The 18,924-nt window shown below is 40.6% G+C and overlaps 1 protein-coding gene across 5 annotated transcripts in view; it reads right to left on the bottom strand.

The window, feature by feature from the left end:
* RALGAPA2 (Ral GTPase activating protein catalytic subunit alpha 2) overlaps positions 1-18,924 on the bottom strand; it is a 408,980-nt gene that overhangs the window by 208,908 nt on the left and 181,148 nt on the right. For all 5 annotated transcript variants that reach the window (XM_057502677.1, XM_057502678.1, XM_036892284.2 and 2 more), the window contains exons 20-21: positions 17,897-18,070; positions 444-637 (exon numbers count right to left, since the gene is read on the bottom strand). In XM_057502677.1, coding sequence (XP_057358660.1) covers positions 444-637; positions 17,897-18,070 — 368 coding nt within the window. The remainder of the gene's footprint in view (positions 1-443; positions 638-17,896; positions 18,071-18,924) is intronic.

The following is an 18,924-nucleotide window of genomic DNA, read 5'->3' as shown; positions in this document are numbered from 1 at the left end:
AGAATGAAAATTGCATGTGCTCTAAGATTCTACCTTTATAAAAAAGCATTTATCGACAGAAATAAGACTATGTGATAACACTGGTTATCTCTGTGGGATAGTGATGTTAACCTTTTTCTTGGATATTTTTCTACATTTTCCAAATTTTCTACAATAAAGCCATTAACACTTTTTTAAAGAGAATAACTAAAACTACTCAATATCCTCTTCTTTAGTACCCTATAGTAATATTCTACTTGTGCACCAAATAACTCTTCCACATTTATAAAATACCAACTGTGTCATTATTTATTCTTTGATTACCAAATGTACTTTGTCTAAACACCTCATCCGTGTTTCAGAATATCAGATATGTTCAGTAGTTAATTGCAACACAGTTTTTTTGTTAAATGACAGGTAAACTTTCCCATTAAGAATAAAAGGTAATATATAGCAGGATGTACCTTTGCTAGTTTGTACCAGAGTTCATAGAGATAGCCAAAAACTTTGGCATGGATCTTGGGTGACTGGATATTATTTACATCTCCGAGAATTCCCAAGACTCTTCGCCATAACACAGCAGCAGAGTCTGGGTGCCAACCAGTGAGGTTCCCTCCTGCGATTATACTACAGTCATCTGTGATGCATTCACTGCTGTCTATGGAGAAAAACACACTGTAAACACAATCTTGATTTCATCATTACAGCCTTTTTTCTTTAATGCAAATTACCAGTGCTTGACAATTTATGTATTCAGAGTAGAATAATTAAGATGAAAAGTGTGAAATGGCTGACAATTTGAAAGGCTAGAAAAGCAGAATCAATAAAGAAAGGTCAAATGATTTTGATTCTTCTAACTACAAGGGCAACAACCTAGAGATGACTAACAGTTCTTGGAGACCCTGAGAAGGGATTTATAAAGCAAGGGCGGGGAAGGAGGGAAACCTTGGGCAGCATGGATAGGGAACAGGGCCATGAAAAATGGGTGGTCACAGAATGCCTCAATGCCAGAGTGACATTTATGGTGGCTATTATTGTTAACTCAGGTTTATTGGGGTATTATTTACTTACAATAAAATTTTATCCTTTTGAGGTTCAAGGAGTTTTAAGAAATGTATACAGTCATGTAACTGTCACCATAAACTGCCACCATAATTGGGATACGAAAAGCCTCACCCCTCTAAAAGTGCCCTTTTACAGTGAATCCTGTCCCCTATTTTCTGCCCTGGGAAGCAGAGCTGTTTTCTATCCCTATAGTTTTGCCTTTTCCAGAATGTCATATAAATGGAATCCTACAGTATGTATCCTTTCAGTCTGGTTTCTTTCATTTAGCATAGTGTATCTGAGATTCATCCACATGGTTGCCCATATCAGTCTCTTTCTTCTCATTGCAGGTTAATTTTCCATTTTCTGGATATATCATAGTTTTTTTATCCATTCACCTACTGAAAGACATTTGAATAGTCTCCTGTTTTTGACGATTATAAATAAAGCTACTATAAAGAGTCATGTTCAGGTTTCTGTGTGAACATATGTTTACATTTCTCTTTTTGAAGACAAGAATCACAACATGGCACACACTGATTCTGTGGTTACTCTTTCCATTTAGTAAAACATACCTTCTATTGGCTACCTGAGAAAGGGGCATGTCCTTACATATCTGAAAGTGTTTGCTCCCGTGACTTGTAGTTCATAGTTTGATTGGGTATAGAATTCTATGTTAAGAATTTTTTTCCCTGTAGTTTTTTCTTTCCCGCAGTTCCCTTTGTAATTTTAAAGTCAACAGCATTCTGATGCTTAAAATTTTTTAGTGAAAAATTATTAATTCTGGGAAATTTTAGTATCCTCTTTTTGCACCTAGTAATCTAAATTCTCATGATTTGCTTTGGTATTATCTATTTTCAGCCACTGTGTTTGGCATTCATTAGGTCTTTTCAAGTATAATACTCATGCTCTTCAGTTCTGTGAAACTTTAAAAAATTATTTCATTGATGATTTCCTCTCTTCTCTTTTTCCTGTTATTTCTTTCTCAACTTCCTATTTAAGCTTCAACTTCTCACACAGGTCCTCATATTCTTATCTTCTCACTTCTATTTCTTATCTTTTTGGTTTTTGTTCTACTTTGTAGATGCACAGCAGACATCTCCAACTTTATCTTCCAACTCCTCTGTAAATTTATTGTATTTCTGTGTATTTCTAATAGCCAAAAAAGCTCTTTTTTGTTCTTCCAATCCATTTTTATACTCTTGGACTTTTTTTCATGGAGACAATTTATACTTTTCTCTCTAAAAACATTAATAACTTCCTAAATTTTATTTATTTCCAGGCTCTTAAGATGTGCTCCACCCTATTTCACTGCTGTAGTCCTACATTTGTCTCATGTGTTTCATATTAGGTGTTTTCTTCAAATAGCTGGAGATCCTTGGCTATGTGTTCATATTTAGGAATGGTCCGCAAGGGCTGAATGGAAGCTTAATGCACAGGCATGGTTTTTGTGAGTTTCCCCCATGGACTTGGAGAACCTCAGATACACACATCTTTAGAGTTTTTTTTCCCTAGAACCCTGGAAAAAATTCCAGGAAAAAGACTCTCCTGCTCAGAGCATATACAAACTCCTATTCAGTGCTTTTGTCTCAAAACAGTACCTCTAAATTGAGCTGTGTGTTGGTGACTCCAGGCCAGAAATCTTCTAACTTACTCTCTCCATCTTCTGGTATGAAGTTTCAGCTACTTCTTAAATAAACTTACAGCCTTCTTGTGTTTAGCCCAACCATTACCTCCTACTTCCAAAGCTACTTCATATGGGCAATTTTCTAACCCTTTTAAGGAGCCTGTAATAATTAGTACTCAGGTTGCTTCTTGGCTTTCTGCACCATTGACAGAGGATTCTGTGTTCTAGGGTCTGCCAATTTCTCCACAAGTCACCGGTTCACAACTTCCCACAGTTGATTACCACTGTCTTTTGTCCTTGCATTTTTGCCCCTGTGGGTGTATGTCTAACTAAATATAAATCTTTTAATGTGGAGTAGGTGGGGTTTGGGGAAAAAGTGGGGTTATTTATGTCTGTCTGTTCTACTATCTTTGACTGGATATGAATTAACATTTTAATGTTTTTGTTACTCATTTCTTCAGCTTATTTTTAAGTCACTTCTTTCATTTTTTTATTTGACCATTTTTGTTTAGCTTTAATGCATTTACCTTCCATTTTTGTTTAGTTTTAATGCATTTGCCTTCCATTTGACAATTTTTTTCTGAATTACTTTTGTAAAAATAAGTTTTTTTTAGAACGGTTTTAGATTTATAAAAAATTGCAAAGACAGTATAGAGTTCCCATGTACTCCACACCCAGTTTTCCCTATTGCTAACATCTTACATAAGTATGGTACATTTGTTACAACTAATGAACCAATATTGAAACATTATTATAAAGTCCATACTTCATAGATTTCTTTAGTTTTTAATCTAATGTCTTTTCTGTTTCAAGATTCTATCCAGGATATCACATTATATTTGTCATGTTTCCTTAGCCTCCTCTTGGCCATGATAGTTTCTCAGACTTTTCTTGTTTTTAATGACCTTGACAGTCTTAAGGATTATCAATCAGGTATTTTATAGAATGTTCTCCAATTAGGATTAGTCTGATGTTTTCTCATAATAGATTATTCTCTTATGCTTTTGCATTTCCATTTCCGAAATGAACTTCTCTTAGTTCCAATGTATGATCTTTTCCCAGTATTCTTAGATTTAATTTACCAATGCCTTATTTAGGATTTCTGCTTATAAGCTTTTAAGGGAGTTGGACTCTAATGTTCCTTTTTAAATACTCGCCTTGTCTGGTTTTATTATCAAGTTATTACAATGTAAATAATAGGAGGAGCTTTCCTTCTTTCTATGTCTAGAACAGGTTGAAATAGAGTTTCTCTCCTACTTGAAGCTTTAGTAAACTAGGAATTGTCCCCTATTTTTATAAGTATATTCAAATTTACTGTATTATTTTAGAAATTTATATTTTTGTGGTTCTGTTACCTTCTTAAGCCATTTTTACCTTGATCAATATTACCTATTTGTCTATTTTATTGTTTTTAAAAGGTCATTTTTGATAATCTCTATTGCTTTCTAGAATATATGTGTATGTTTTTTGGCTCATTAGCTCCTTTTTTATTAACTTTTATATACTGCTATTCTTTTCCTAATTTTTTGAGCAGGATACACAGATGAGTATTTTTCTCTGCTAATATACACACCTAATGTGATAAATTTTCCTTCATGTAAGTCATCAGCTACATTCTAAAGCTTTTGATATGTAGTTTTCACTGTAGTCCAGTTTGAAACATTTTCTCATTCACAGTTGGACTTCTTTGTGGACTTACTCTATTTGAAGTTTCATTTTTAGTTTCTTAATGTATTTTTCTTATCTTTTTGTTCTTATTTCATCACACTCACAGAATGTAGCATAGTTTCAAATCATGGACATTTGTTGAGACTTGCTTGAAGATCTAACTCATCAATACGTATAAATGTTCTATATGCTTTTAAAAATCACATGCATTTTTAAATTAAGTTTTCAAAATTTTATATATATGTGTGTGTATACATACATAACATAAACACACATGTATATACATATATATATATACACATTCAATCAAGATTAGATTAATTGTATTGTGTAAGTCCTCTCTAATATATTTTTCTGTTTAACTCACCAATTAATGAGAGTTGACATTAAAATTTTCTACTATGATTATGGTTTTATCAATAGTTCCTTGCAATTCTGTGAAATTGTGCTTCATATATCTGGAGGCTAAGAAGTTCATATAAACTCAGAATTATTGCTGTCACTAATGATTTCTGCTTTAAAGTTTATGTGAATGATATACATACAGCTAGATCAGTGGTTGATCTTTTTTTCTCCCTATCAATGTATTTATTTACTTACTTAGGATTTCCCTGTACACTACGTATTAGGGGTGTCTCTTGTAAAATCATACGGTTAGACTTTATGTCTTCAATCTAACCCAGGAGTTTTTTATTCTAAATGCAAGTTAAAATGATTTATTGTAGTTGCCAATTTACAGGCACACCTTGGAGATACTGTGAATTCAGTTCCAGACCACGGCAATAAGAAGTATAGAAAGTAAAATGAATTTTTTGGTTTCCCAGTTACATTTATGTTTAAAAGTTATAAAAGTTATGTTTACACTATACTATAGTCCATTAAGTATGCAACCGTATTATGTTTAAAAAATGTACATATCTTAACTTTAAAATACTTTATTGCTAAAAATGCTGACCATCATCTGAGCTTTCATTGAGTTATGATCATTTTGCAGGTGGAGGGTCTCCCCTTGATGCTAATGGTTGCTGACTGATCACGGTGGTGCTTGATGAAGGCTGGGATGATTGGAAGTTTCTTAAAATAAGAGGGAAGTTTGCCACATTGACTGACTCTCCCTTCCATGAACGATTTCAATTTATTTGTAGCATGCGATGCTGCTTGACAACATTTTACCCACAGCAGAACTCTTTCAAAGCTGGAGTCAATCCTCTCAAATCCTGATGCTGTGTTACCTAAGTTTATATAGTATTCTAAGTCCTCTGTTGTCATTTCAACAGTCTTCACAGCATCTTTCCAGGGGTACGGTTCCTCGCAAGACATCACTTGCTTTGCTTATCCGTAAGAAGCAATGTAATGGCAACTCTGTCAGCCATTGAAGTTTTATCAGACGCAGCAACTTAGTTATACCTTCAGGCTCCACTTCTAATTCTAGTTCTCTTGCTATTTCCACCAGATATGAAGTTACTTCCTCCACTTAAGTCTTGAACCTTCAATTTGTAAGATGCAGTATCTGCAAAGCTTCCTGAAGCAAGTGCAATAAAATGAGGTGTACCTGTTTGATTTTAGTCTATTATTTTATTTATTGATTTGATTTCTAACATCTTGCTTTAGGCTTTTTATTTAAGTCACTTTTGCTTTGCTGCTCTTTTTAATCTTTGGAGTAAATTTAAAGAGTTGTGTCCCACCTTCCTCGCTAATCTCCTTTCTCTACTGTTTGATACCATTTGTTATTAACATATTCACTCCCAACCAAAGTTCAACTCCTTAACCCATACAATTAAAGATAAACTGATTTCTAGGAAATTATCAGCCCCCACTAAGTGCCATTTTGAGTACCTATGTTGTTGGTGTTTTTAAGGCCTAAATCAAAGAAGCTGAAGCACAATCTGTGGATGTGAGGGATTCAAGTAGAGGAATGACAGAAGCCAACAACAGCCAGATCCAAGAATGGTTCTGTATCCTTCCCCCACTGCAGCCATGGCAGTGGCTAATACCTTTTTATATTAGTTATGGAAAGATCCTAAGATACTGAAACAAAGGATTTAATAAGGATGGCACACGGTTTCATGGAAAGGCTGTCCAAAGCATAGAAGGACTGCTCTTACTTGGAGGAAAACACATATGAATTTCCCACGTAAGTATCACAGAACCAATTGAGGAAACACATTAAAATGTGCACATATAATTCAAGCTGGAATTTCTGCACACTGCGCCTAAAAGACAGGAGGTACAGAGAGCAAAAGCCCAATTATGGGGCCTTTTGAGTTCACTGACTGACTTTTATAAAGCCTCAGGAGAGTCTCATCCTCCTAATGTTTAATCTGTGAAATAAGTAAAATCAGGCATCTATCAGTTTGACAAGGTATGCTGAAGCTCTAATGAATGCATATAAATCAACATAAGCATCCAAGTGAACAAACAGCATAATATGGCAGTTATTTTTCTCAAAAAGAATGCCATGATATCTTTAACTCCTTAAGAGATTTTTTAAAAAGTAAGGGGATAAGATGATTTACAACTTTGTTTCACCCCCTGCCACAATCCCCAAATGTAGGCATACAAAACAGAGGTTAGCCCCCAGCAATCCAATCACACAGGGACTCTTCTTGAGTAACAACTGCAACTAGACGTAGGCCAGGTACACCTCATTACCTGCACTTCCTTGGTACCTACCAACTAATACATTCTCCGTTATGAAAGCATCCCATGCAGAAAATGTTTCAATACTGCTTTGCTCTCAGAAAAGTTTACACATAAATGATAAAACACTCAATAACATTCCCCCATCACACTATCAAAATATGTTGAGTCCTTCAGAAGTAGTTGGAATGATTGCATGCTCAATATTACTGTGAATTTTTTTTAATGAATTAGAATGCTTTTGCCCAAAATTATTCCACTCATGGCATAAGTAATAGAACAGATGCTGACATTTTACACATAGATGGTTCCTCAGAAAAGCAGCACTTAATTAAAAAATGGGATTTAAGAGATTTCAGAAAATTTCATGTTCACCCTAAATATCAAATATTTAACTTATTTTCTTTTTCATGAGCAAGACTAGTATGCTAGCCTAGCACCTTTTTGTTCCATTATTAAATGCTATAAAGGCATTTAAATATTTTCTATTAAAGTGGGTTGTCTTCAAACTAATAAAATTACATAAGCATTCTCCAAACACATACATGATTTTCACAGAGCAATTTAAAGTTTAGAACTTTGCAAATATACTACGGATTTTAGCCACAAAATAAGTCTTGTAATAGGTAAGATAGGCAGGCACTGATGACCAAATGGCGATTTCATAGGGCTGTAATTTTATGTAGGTTTGGTAGAATGTTGAAGAAACAGCTGGCACTTTGGAAATGAACTTCCCCTCTTGATCTGAAAACTAAGCAAAAGGCACAAACACAAAGGCTCAATTGAAAACCTTAATTATGGGACCAGGAAAATCAGGCCTGGACTTAGACGATCAAAAGTGGAGAAGCAGCGGGTTGGAGTTTTATTGACATCACTGCAGCCTGACTCTCCTCTCCTTCCTCATCTGCTTTCCAGGGACATAATGTTGTTAACTTTAAAGATTTCAGAAGGTGAGCAATCAATCCCATAGTAGCTGTCATTGCTATTTTTCTTTTTAATATTTTATGTTTTCAAAGCAAATCTAAGGCTGGTGAAAATGCTAAAAATGTGCATGGGGCAGAGAATGCTTACAAACTATTCCTGCAAGAACAGTTCTGGTGGCGGTTTTTCATGTAATTCACATGCATGGCTATAATTACAAGCAGAAGTGGTAAAAGGATTTCTCTAAAAACATTTGCAGGCAGTGCTGTGATAAAGAGATTTCAAACCAATCATATATTTTTTATTAAAAAAAGGTTAAAATGTAATTGCTGTTTTTAGTTAAGAAGCACAATACTTTGTAACTTAAAGCTTATTCATTCATTTACTCATGTATTCAGGAGGAAATCAATGCTTTTTTCCTGATGTGCACTGTTCTAGAAGCTAAAAATCAGGTGTGAGCACAACCTACAACAACCCCACACTCCTGAAGCTCATATTGGGAGCGAACACCACTGACCATCTCCATCTAAACCAAAATACTGGATACCATTTCTTACTAAACCTTATCCTAGAATGTATCACTGAGTTGACTGGAAACTTGTAAAGAAAGAGCACCAAAGCTGGCTTTAGCCTTTAACGGTTCTGCTAAGCCATGGAATTCTTAAAGCTTCACTGATCATGAAAAGTTAAGTTTTGATTATGCTGAAGTGAATTAACGGCTAGCATTTTTTTTTTTTTTTTGGTGAATCTTATGTAAGAAAACCTTCCCAACTACAAGGTCTTGGAAATATTTTTATATTTTCTTCTAAAAGTTTTTCCTTTTCATATTTAAGTATTTAATCCATCTGGAAGTAAGTAACTGTGGGCATGGTAGGAGGTAGGGATTCTATTTCATTTTTTTCCTAGGGACTAACTGAAGGGCCCCCGCCCATAAGATGGCGAAATTCCTGCTTCTCTTCCGGGTCCTCGATTCCCGCCGGCGCCATCTGAACCCCAATCACCCCTTGCCCCCCTAATCCCAGCACCTAGCCAATAGCCACCAGCCCCGTAGAAGTAATACCACAATCACCCCATGCCCCTTCCTATATAACCCAGCACCTTTCCCTAATAAAGCGGAATTCTCCAGTGAATTGCTGCTGTGTGTCGCTCTTTTCCTTTCATTGGTGCCGAAACCCGGGAGACGGGACACCCCAACTGGGCCCCATCTTCCCCTGACACCAGCAGCAGCTTGCCCTCGTCCTCTTTTTCCACGCTGGCTCATCACACTCACCACTCCTCTTTGGCCTTTGGGTAAGTTTTCCCCCAGAGTGGGCCACTCTTCCCCGAGCTATCGCAGTGCCATTGACCGTGATCGTCCGGCAAGGCCCTGACACTCGGGATGAGGAGGGAACTCTCCCCGCCTCAGGCCTTCACGGCTGCGGTGGACCCTCAGGCCCCTCCTCCAACAGCCATAAACGAGGTGACTCCTTTGCGGATGAGAACGCTCCTTTCCCCCCCTCCTCCTTCTGTTCCTTCTGCCGAAAATTCCTTCCGCCGAAAATTCCTAGTACTAGGTACCTCGGACTCCGGCACTCTGCCTTCTTAGAGGAGTCTGGGTGACGACCCACACTTCCTAAGAAACCGACTCGTATACGAGTTTCCGCAGACCACCAAGGACCATCGGGGACGCCCTCTGTCTCCTTGCCGTCTGCTCCCAGTCCGAGGGTCTCCGTTCGTCTTCCCCTGTTTGTCTCCTTCTCTGTCCTTTAGCCATGGGAGCCTCCTCATCCCTCCCTGAAAGTTCACCTCTTGAATGCCTGCTCAAGTATCTAGCCACCCTCTCCCTGACGCCTGATATAAAACCAAAACTTCTCCGCAAATACTGCTCCCAAGATTGGCCGACATACCCCCTAGACAATAACAACCAATGGCCCGCAGGGGGAACTCTTGATCCTAACATCACTTGCGATCTTTTAACTACTGCCAGCGCCTGAAAAAATGGAAGGAGATTCCCTATATCGAAGCTTTCCGCCTCCTCCTCCCGCCTCCCTCGCCGCCGCCGCCGCCGTCGCCTCCCCCCAAGTTCTCCTAGCCTGCAAGCCGTCTCCTCCGCAAAAGCCTCCCTCTCACTCCCTTCCCCCTCCTCCTCCTGCCTCCCTCGCCGCCGCCGCCTCCTCCTCCCTCCCCACCCCAAGTTCTCCTAGCCTGCAAGCTGTCTCTCCCCCGCAGAAGCCCCATTCACTCCCTTTCCCCTCCTCTCCTACAACAACCCCTCCCCCTTCCTCCACCACCATCTCCTCCCCCGCCTCACCCCCCTTGCAGTTCAAGCCTGAGCCTTTCAGCCCAGCCCCCCTCTAACTAAGTTCCAGGAGCCTCCTCTGTCTTTGCCCCCATCACCTGTTTCTCCTCCACAGACTGAGCCTGAACCCTTCAGTCCCCCTCAGACTCGGTCCCGAGGGCCTCCCAAAATTATCGCCCCCCTCCGGGAGGTAGCAGGATCCCAAGGCATCGTGCACGTTCACGTCCCTTTCTCCTTAGGAGATTTAGCCCAACTTGAGAAACGCCTAGGTTCCTTTTCCACTGATCCCACGACATATATCAGGGAGTTTCAATAGACCCTCCAGTCATACAGCCTCACACATCATGACATTTTCATGCTCCTAGCCAATACCCTCCTTCCTGAAGAGCATAGATGAGTTTGGGACTTTGCCCAAACGCACGCCACCGAAACCCACAGGACTGACCCCACCTATCCCCCTGGCCCCACCGCTGTCCCCGAACAAGACCCACACTGGGATTATAACACCGCTGTGAGTCTCCGCTCTCGAGATGTCTTCGCCTGCTGCTTAATAGCAGGTCTGAAAAACGCAGCTCGTAAAGTAGTCCATTTTCAAAAGCTCCAAGACATAATTCAAAGGAAAGAGGAAACTCACTCCAAGTTCTTAGACTCACTCAAGCCCTATTACAGTATACCAGCCTAGACCCAGAAACGCCTGACGGGAGACATGTCCTTATGACATACTTCCTAGCTCAAAGCTACCCCGACATTAAAGCTAAACTCAAAAAGTTAGAACAGGGCCCCGCTACTCCACAGACTGAGATCCTAACAGTGGCCTTTAAAGTCCTCCATAACCGGGAGGAGGAGAAAGAACACCGTAAACAAAACGCTGATCAGGCCAATTTCCAAATGTTGGCCCAGCTGATAAAACCACAACCTGGGCGCCCTTCTACAAACAAGCCCCCCACAGGAGCTTGTTTCAAGTGCAGACAAGAAGGACATTGGTCAAGGGCGTGCCCCTCCCCCAGATCTCCTACCACCCCATGCCCCAGATGCCATAAAAAGGGCCACTGGGGGTCTGATTGCCCAGCCACCCAAAGGGGAGGCTGGACAAACAACCCCCATCCTAAGCCCGCCGTAGTGGGGCTGGCAGAAGAAGATTGATGGAGCCTGGGGGCTTCTCGCCTGATCATTTCCATCACCAAACAGGAGCCCAGGGTCACTTTAATAGTAGACGGTCGCCCCATCTCCTTCCTCCTAGATACAGGAGCCACCTTCTCAGTCTTGCAAGAATACAGGGGCCCTACCACGCCTGTCATTACTCCTATAGTTGGGGTAGGAGGTAAACAGATTTTCCCATTAAACACCCCCCCCTTTATGCACAATCCAAGACAATCCCATACCTTTCTCCCACTCTTTCCTGGTTATGCCCCAGTGTCCCATCCCTTTACTAGGACGGGGCATCCTTTCTCTCCTCCATGTTTCCATAACTATATCCACTCCCACAGCCCCCAGTACTCCCTTTCTGATGGCCCTCATAGCCAATGACCCCCCTCTACCCAATGAAAGCTCCAGTTCCGCCTTCATACACCCTGTAAATCCCAAAGTTTGGGACATTACAAGCCCCTCCGTGGCTCTGTGTCCTCCTGCCTCTATCAACTTACGTGACCCCTCTTAGTATATCTGTCAGGCCCAATACCCCCTAACCACTTCAGCCCTCATAGGCCTCCAACCCATCATTCAAGATCTTTTAAACAAAAATTACCTCAGACCCACTCACTCCCCATTTAATACCCCCATATTAGCTGTTAAAAAAACCAACAGATCTTTCCGCCTCGTCCAAGACCTTCGCCTCATCAACATGGCCATCTTCCCTATCCATTCCTTAGTCCCAAATCCATACACCCTTTTATCGCAGATCCCTGCCTCGGCCTCCCACTTCTCAGTTCTAGATCTCAAGGACGCATTTTTTTTCTATCCCTCTGGACCCCTCCTCCCAAGATTTTTTCGTCTTCACCTGGATGGACCATACACAAGACATTCTGAACAACTCACTTAGACAGTTTTGCCACAAGGCTTCTGAGTCCACCTTATTACAATACGTGGATGATCTTCTACTCTGCAGTCCCTCGTGGGAACAGTCTCAACTTGACACTGCCTCCCTACTTAACCTTCTAGCTTCCAGAGGTTACCGGGTATCCCCTGTCAAACCTCAAACTTCTTCCCCTTCTGTCACTTACCTTGGATTTCTTCTATCTCAACAAAGAAAGTCCATTACCTTAGACAGAAAACAGCTCCTCTCTGACCTGCCCGTTCCCAAAACCAAGACAGAAATCCTTTCCTTTCTAGGCCTGGCTGGGTATTTTAGAGCGTGGATCCCTAACTTCTCCCTGTTGGCAAGACCCCTATACGACCTCAGCAAGGGCCCCCTTGAAGAACCATTACCCTCCTCACCCCGACACTCCTTCATTAAGCTCCGTCGAGCCCTTGTGGAAGCCCCAGCTCTCCATCTTCCTGATTTGTCGAAGTCCTTCTCATTATACATTCATGAGAAGTCCAGTCAAGCTCTAGGAGTCCTAAGCCAATATTATGGCCCATCCTTTGCCCCAGTAGCTTACCTTTCCAAGCAATTAGACCCCACAATTCGGGGATGGGCCCCCTGCCTACGGGCATTAGCCGCTGGACAGCTCTTGCAGAAGGAAGCTCATAAACTGACATTCAGGGCGCCCCTTACCATTCTGTCCCCACATCACCTAAAAGATCTCTTAACCTACAAAAGTTTACACACTCTCCGTCCCTCCAGACTCCTGACCTTACTGTCCTCTTTCCTCCAAAATCCCGTTCACCCCCTTTGCCATCCATACCCGAATCATGACTTTTTCCTCCTTTACTGCTCCCTCGCTCTCTCTCGCTTTTTTTCCTCATTCCTATTGTCTTCCCGTCACCCCAGCCTCCTTTGTATGGCGATTCAGTCAGACAGACTTACACACAGCATCAAACAAAAATTACTGCCCTCATTGCCACATCAGACTGCCCTCTGAAAGGCTGCTTCAAGCCTTTATACCTCCACTTTCCTCCCTCTACCAAAGTGTTCACTAGTATTCTCCCTACCTCTGATTCTTCTATGACCAAAAACAAGCCTGTTGCAGGCGATGGCCAGACACCTACGGGGATGTCTCTACTGGTCTTGTGCCATTCACTACATGGGTAACTCCCGGTACCCACAGTACCTCCAACCCATTCTCTTCAATACTAACAAACCCCTTCCTCACCTGGCTGTGGCCCATTGCAGGCCCCGTAATAATCATTCTTCTCGCCTGTCTCTTCTTACCCTGTATAGTAAAGTTTATCAAATCCCAAGTCGGTAAAATCTCTAATCAAACTTTCAACCAGCTTTTACTCAGAAACTACCAGCTTTTAGCCACAGAAGATCCCTCACCCTCACATAACCTCCTCACCACACACTGAGATGGACCCCTCTCTCCGCTGGAAACTGTTCCTGGAAACAATGGCCACAGACACCTGGCTTCTGGCACCCGTATCCTCTTGGCACCATTAGAATCAACAAGTCCTCGACCTATGGTTACAGGGAACCTTCACTGATTTCCAACCTGAAGAAGTCCACATCTACTCGTCCTTACTGTGGGGAGTCCTATCAACCCTTTCCTCCCAGTCCTCAAGCCCTCACTCCCTTCTCTGCCCCCGTTCAGCAAGAAGCAGTCAGAGAGAAAGCAATGTCCACAACCCCATAGAGGAGAAAGGGGGGAATGAAGGGCCCCCACCCACAAGATGGCGAAATTCCTGCTTCTCTTCCGGGTCCTCGATTCCCGCCGGCACCATCTGAACCCCAATCACCCCTTGCCCCCCTAATCCCAGCACCTAGCCCCATAGAAGTAACACCACAATCACCCCATGCCCCTTCCTATACAACCCAGCACCTTTCCCTAATAAAGCGGAATTCTCCGGTGAATTGCTGCTGTGTGTCGCTCCTTTCCTTTCACTAACTACTCGCCCCACAGGCATTTGTTGAACAAGAACATTCTTTCCTTATCAGATCTGGAGTGCCACCTCTTTCTTATGTCATGATTCCATGCTTGTGGGGATTTAGTATGTATTTTATATTCCATTTCATTAGCCTATTTATCACCATCATTAAAACTTCAATAAATCTTATAGCACTTCTCACATTATTTGTGGGGATAAATGTCTAATCTGTTTTCTTCGTAAGCTTTTAAGTCAATTGTGGCTATGATTTACTCATTTTATTTCTTATACTATCGAAATCATTATTTCTAGATTGTAAGCTTATTTGCTAAGAGATGAGGTCAGTAGCAATACTGATTCTTAGCTATAGAGTCATAAATATTTATCCCTCCAAAATCTTTACCTCAAGGAAACACAATTTATGCATGTAGTAAATTGTTATATTTCCTATATTCTTGATGCTCTGGCATCCAGGGCCTCCCTGGCCAGGAAGGGACTGTCCCTCCCAGGGTGAGCTAATACCTAGAGATGACAAACAACGCAGCAGGGTGTGTGCTTTTCATATGCAAACCCACCAAGCCAGAGCCCCTACCTCCCAACTACCTCCTTTATCTAGCTCTTACATAGCAACCCAATAACCCCACGGTCAGATACCAGGCAACTAGGTACAGCATCTAAGCTCCAGAGTCAGATGAAATTATTCAAACTGGCCGATCCTAACTCTGCTTGGCCTGCCTTGCTGTGCCTTTCCCTTGAAAATGATAATAAAGGCTGCTGTCCATGTTTTCCCCTCTCTCCCTCTGCATCCAACCAACCCTGGTGCTTCCCTATGTGACCCCCTCTACGTGGCATGCCATGTATCTATTTCACACAACTATTTCTAGCCATGGGCCTGTGAACATAAACTTCTTACTTCATGACAACCATGTCCATGACTGTGTGTCTTGCCATACCCAATTAAAACAATTTTAGGTACATTTTAAAACAATGCACAATAAATTTAGCTGTTATTTTTAGCAAATTTGAAATGATGTAAATGAGAAAGCAAATATAAAACTAAACTGTTAGCTTGCCATGATGAAGGAAGTTAAGATTTTAGAAGCAGCTCATTATTCTGAGCATTTTATTAATAGTTTTGATAGGATCATTCAAACAAATGATTACACTCAAATTGTTTGATTGCTCTCTTTGCATGACTTAAATATCAAGCCAATATGAGTTTTATTTTGTACATGAAGAAATTGTTCTCTTAAGAACAGAAAGTTAAAAGCAGAACCGTGATAATCCTTAAACCGTATCACATTACAGTTTGTCCTTTTCACAGATGACAAGATGAACTATTGAACTGAGTGTACTGCTTCTCTATATTAGTATTGCAAAGTAGAAGTAAGAATTTGGAGGAGTTAATCACAACATAGAGTGCACCATATAAAATTACCTCACACAAGTTTATTAAATTGAGCTGTCCTATGCATACTCTGAAATGGGATCAAACTAATCTTTCAAAAGGACAGACAAAAGAAGTAATCACCCAATTTTCTTTCTTTTCAATAAAAGTAATTAAAGTTAGTTCTTGTTTAAGTAAATTCAACATACTGAAAATTCAGTATTGCCACAACGATTTCCCTTGGATAATCTGTATATTGGACCCAAAGAAGCCATTTATCCCATAAATGTATTAATGATTCTTACTTTAAAGGGGTTTTCAGTTGTAATTTTAAAAGCAATGTAGTAGAAAGGAGTAGACATATCACTGCATTTAGAATCAAAACATTTGGAAGCCAGTTCCAAGCATGTACTTTCTGTCTAGACAACATGATTTCTCCAGGTCTCAGTCTATTTCTAAAGCAGACTTTGTAAGACTCAGACTACTTACCATACAGAACTAAATAGGATGCCTCAAAGTTCTTTGTAAACTGTTAAATCCCTTATAAATTTATAGTATAATTATTCAAAGTCATATGCATATATGATTTTATATACACACATACACATATAATTTTAAATCATTTTTACAGAACCAAAAGTTTGTGAAGCACAAAATGCTACCCAATGATTTATAAAACTAAACACATGACTTTGCCAGTCATTTCTCAATGACTTTGTAAGGCTTCTACCACTGGCAGATTTGAATAAACAAACCAAAAACATCCACTCTCTTTTAAGGACAGCATTACAGTATTCACTTAGAGCCAACTGTTTTCTTTTCTTTGTTTTGTTTTCGTTTACTAACCTATTCTAAATTGAAATACATAAACACTACACATTAAGATCACACTACTTGGTCTTATCTATCTCATAGATAAAAATCTTTTATCTACCGTAATTTTTCTATGTAAATTTTATAAAAAATAAAATTTTAGTGTTACTCCATCAGGAATTTCCAAAATCATCAGAAACTAGTTAAACTTTATATCATATTAATGATGTTTGCTTCGTTAAAATAACTAAGGTAAAATTTGAGCCTTTATAATTTTTAAATGATTTTGAGCATTTTAATAACTTTTTACTTTATATGTGCTTTCTAGTTTGTTGTTGTTTTCATAGAAATACCTGCATGTATGCTAATGATACCTCATAAAAGGTACCTGATGCAGCGCAAGAATACAGTGCCCAGGGAGGATGTGGCTATGGGCCAACACAGCCCATGCTGAGCTCCTTAGAACACTCATCTCTTCTGACACTTACCGAAACAAAGCAAACCAAAAATCAACTCGTCTCTGGTGTCCCCGTTTTCATCAGCCTGAAATGATGGTGATGCACATGGGTGACCCTGGGTAGGTGGACCTCTGGGGCTTTGAGAGGTCCACCTACCCAGGGTCACCCATGTGCGTGTGCATGTGAACAGCTAAAGCTGCAGGGCACTTCCACAGGCACTGCTCTGCTTGACCTGTATGTTCCCTCATTTATTATTCCAATAGCCCTGTAATAGGGACTGTTAGTATCATCCCCAGTTTACAAAGAAGAACGTGAAGGACACAGAGATTAACTTGCTCAAAGTCCCCTAGCGATTCCTCGGCAGTGTCCGGATGCAGAAACAGTAAGTTGCTCTGTAGTCCATTTATGAGTCTCGGAAATAAAATATGCAAGGAAAAATGGTGCAAAAAATATAGAATATGATATCATTTTTTAAAAGCTTAAAGCCAAAATTAAATTATATATTGTTTGAGGATGCAGTTATATGTGGTAAAACTATAAAGAAATTAAGGAAATTACACATAAAATTGGGGGAGTGACATGGGATGACAGGAGGAAGAAGGGACTTGAGGAGGGCACCGGAGACCCTCACATTTTTAGGAGTGATTCTAAGTTGGGTAGTAGGCTTACTGTGCTCATTTTAGTATTATGGCCCATAATTTACATAATATCATAATATATCTTTTATGTAACAAATATTTTACAGCCAAAATTAAAGAAAATATTAGTTACCAAGGTATTCAAACTCTTTTATCCTGGATTTATGGCACATGTGAGCTGGATAAGTCACTCTTCTGTTTCCACAGCAAAGCAAATTTAGTTAGGGGTGGCAAAGACTTGGCATGAATACCACCTCTTCCTCCTGTGCTGGGCAGTGATCATCAGCATGGCATTCTTCCTCCCATAGCTGGCCACTGTTGTAGACCTCTCTCCACACAGGACTCAGAATTCACAACTGACCAGGTGGTAGGGCTGGCACTCCATCATCTCTGTGCTGAAGGATCCCTAGAGTTCTTACAGCTAGGAAACTCTGGGGTCTCTCCACTGTTAACACTAGTATCTCTTTAAACAATAGTTACCTGTTAAATTTGAGGCATCGGTGGGACTCAGCTGTAGCCAGTGGCGGGCATCGGAGCCAGTCCCATCTGTGGGAGTGTTCAGTTCTGGGTCATCCTCACAGGTATGCCACAGGCCCATGGACAGCTCTGCCTCATTGTTACAGCCCAGAGCTGTGTCACTGCTGATGCTTTCACCTGGTGTAACAAAGAACCAGTCTGAGATAACAAACACCTAGGAACAGACTGTTCACAGGTATCAATGCAGCCGACACAGCAGAAATTGTTCAGGGAATCAAGGCCCGTGTGGGGTTCCTGGCCAATGACAAAAAGCTTCCCCGGACATGGCATGAAGAGTCATTACATGCACTAAGACATATAACTCAAGTGGCATTCTTTTCAGAGGGTTTTCAACTCAGTTACTCCATAGACCCGAAATATCACACCAAGTCCTTAAGTTTTCTACTGTGACTTATTCAACTACAAAATGGGGGTGGGTAGAGAAAGAGGGTGGAATTGATTTCATTACAAATGCAAGTTTATTCTGCCAGCTAAAAGAACCTAAAGATGTTTTATACCTCATGTTCAATGTCCAGAACTAAACCCAGAGTAAAGTACCCAGGATCCCTGCAGGGTGAGGTGTCCCACTGCAAAAGATTTTCTCCAATAGGAATTCTCCCTTTTAAACACTAAAAAGTTCTAACTTGTCAAAATACAATGATGCTTTCAAAGGCTACTTAGCCTTATATGGACTATTTAGTCTAACACTAAACAGACCCAGACAATCTGCTCCTCAAAGTCTCCTTTCTACTCCATAATAATTTTCTTTGTCTACCTTCTCTGCTCACTCTTCCAGATGCTCTTTGTATCTCCTGCTGACAGTCCCATAGCCTTGCTGCTTCAAATCTACTGTTCTCTCTTCACTTGCAAAAAACTGGAAGTTATTCCAGTCACCAACCTGTTAGGTCCCTAATCTCACCTGCCACAGAACTCTAAGCTACAGGGCAGGAGGGAGAGCCTCAGCAGAGCTCCTCTGTGCTCCATTGTATACT

This window comes from Manis pentadactyla, chromosome 5 (genome assembly GCF_030020395.1).
Source record: "Manis pentadactyla isolate mManPen7 chromosome 5, mManPen7.hap1, whole genome shotgun sequence".
Classification (NCBI taxonomy): domain Eukaryota; kingdom Metazoa; phylum Chordata; class Mammalia; order Pholidota; family Manidae; genus Manis; species Manis pentadactyla.
Note: the sequence above shows the minus strand (reverse complement) of the source record. Positions and strands in the feature narration are given on the sequence as shown.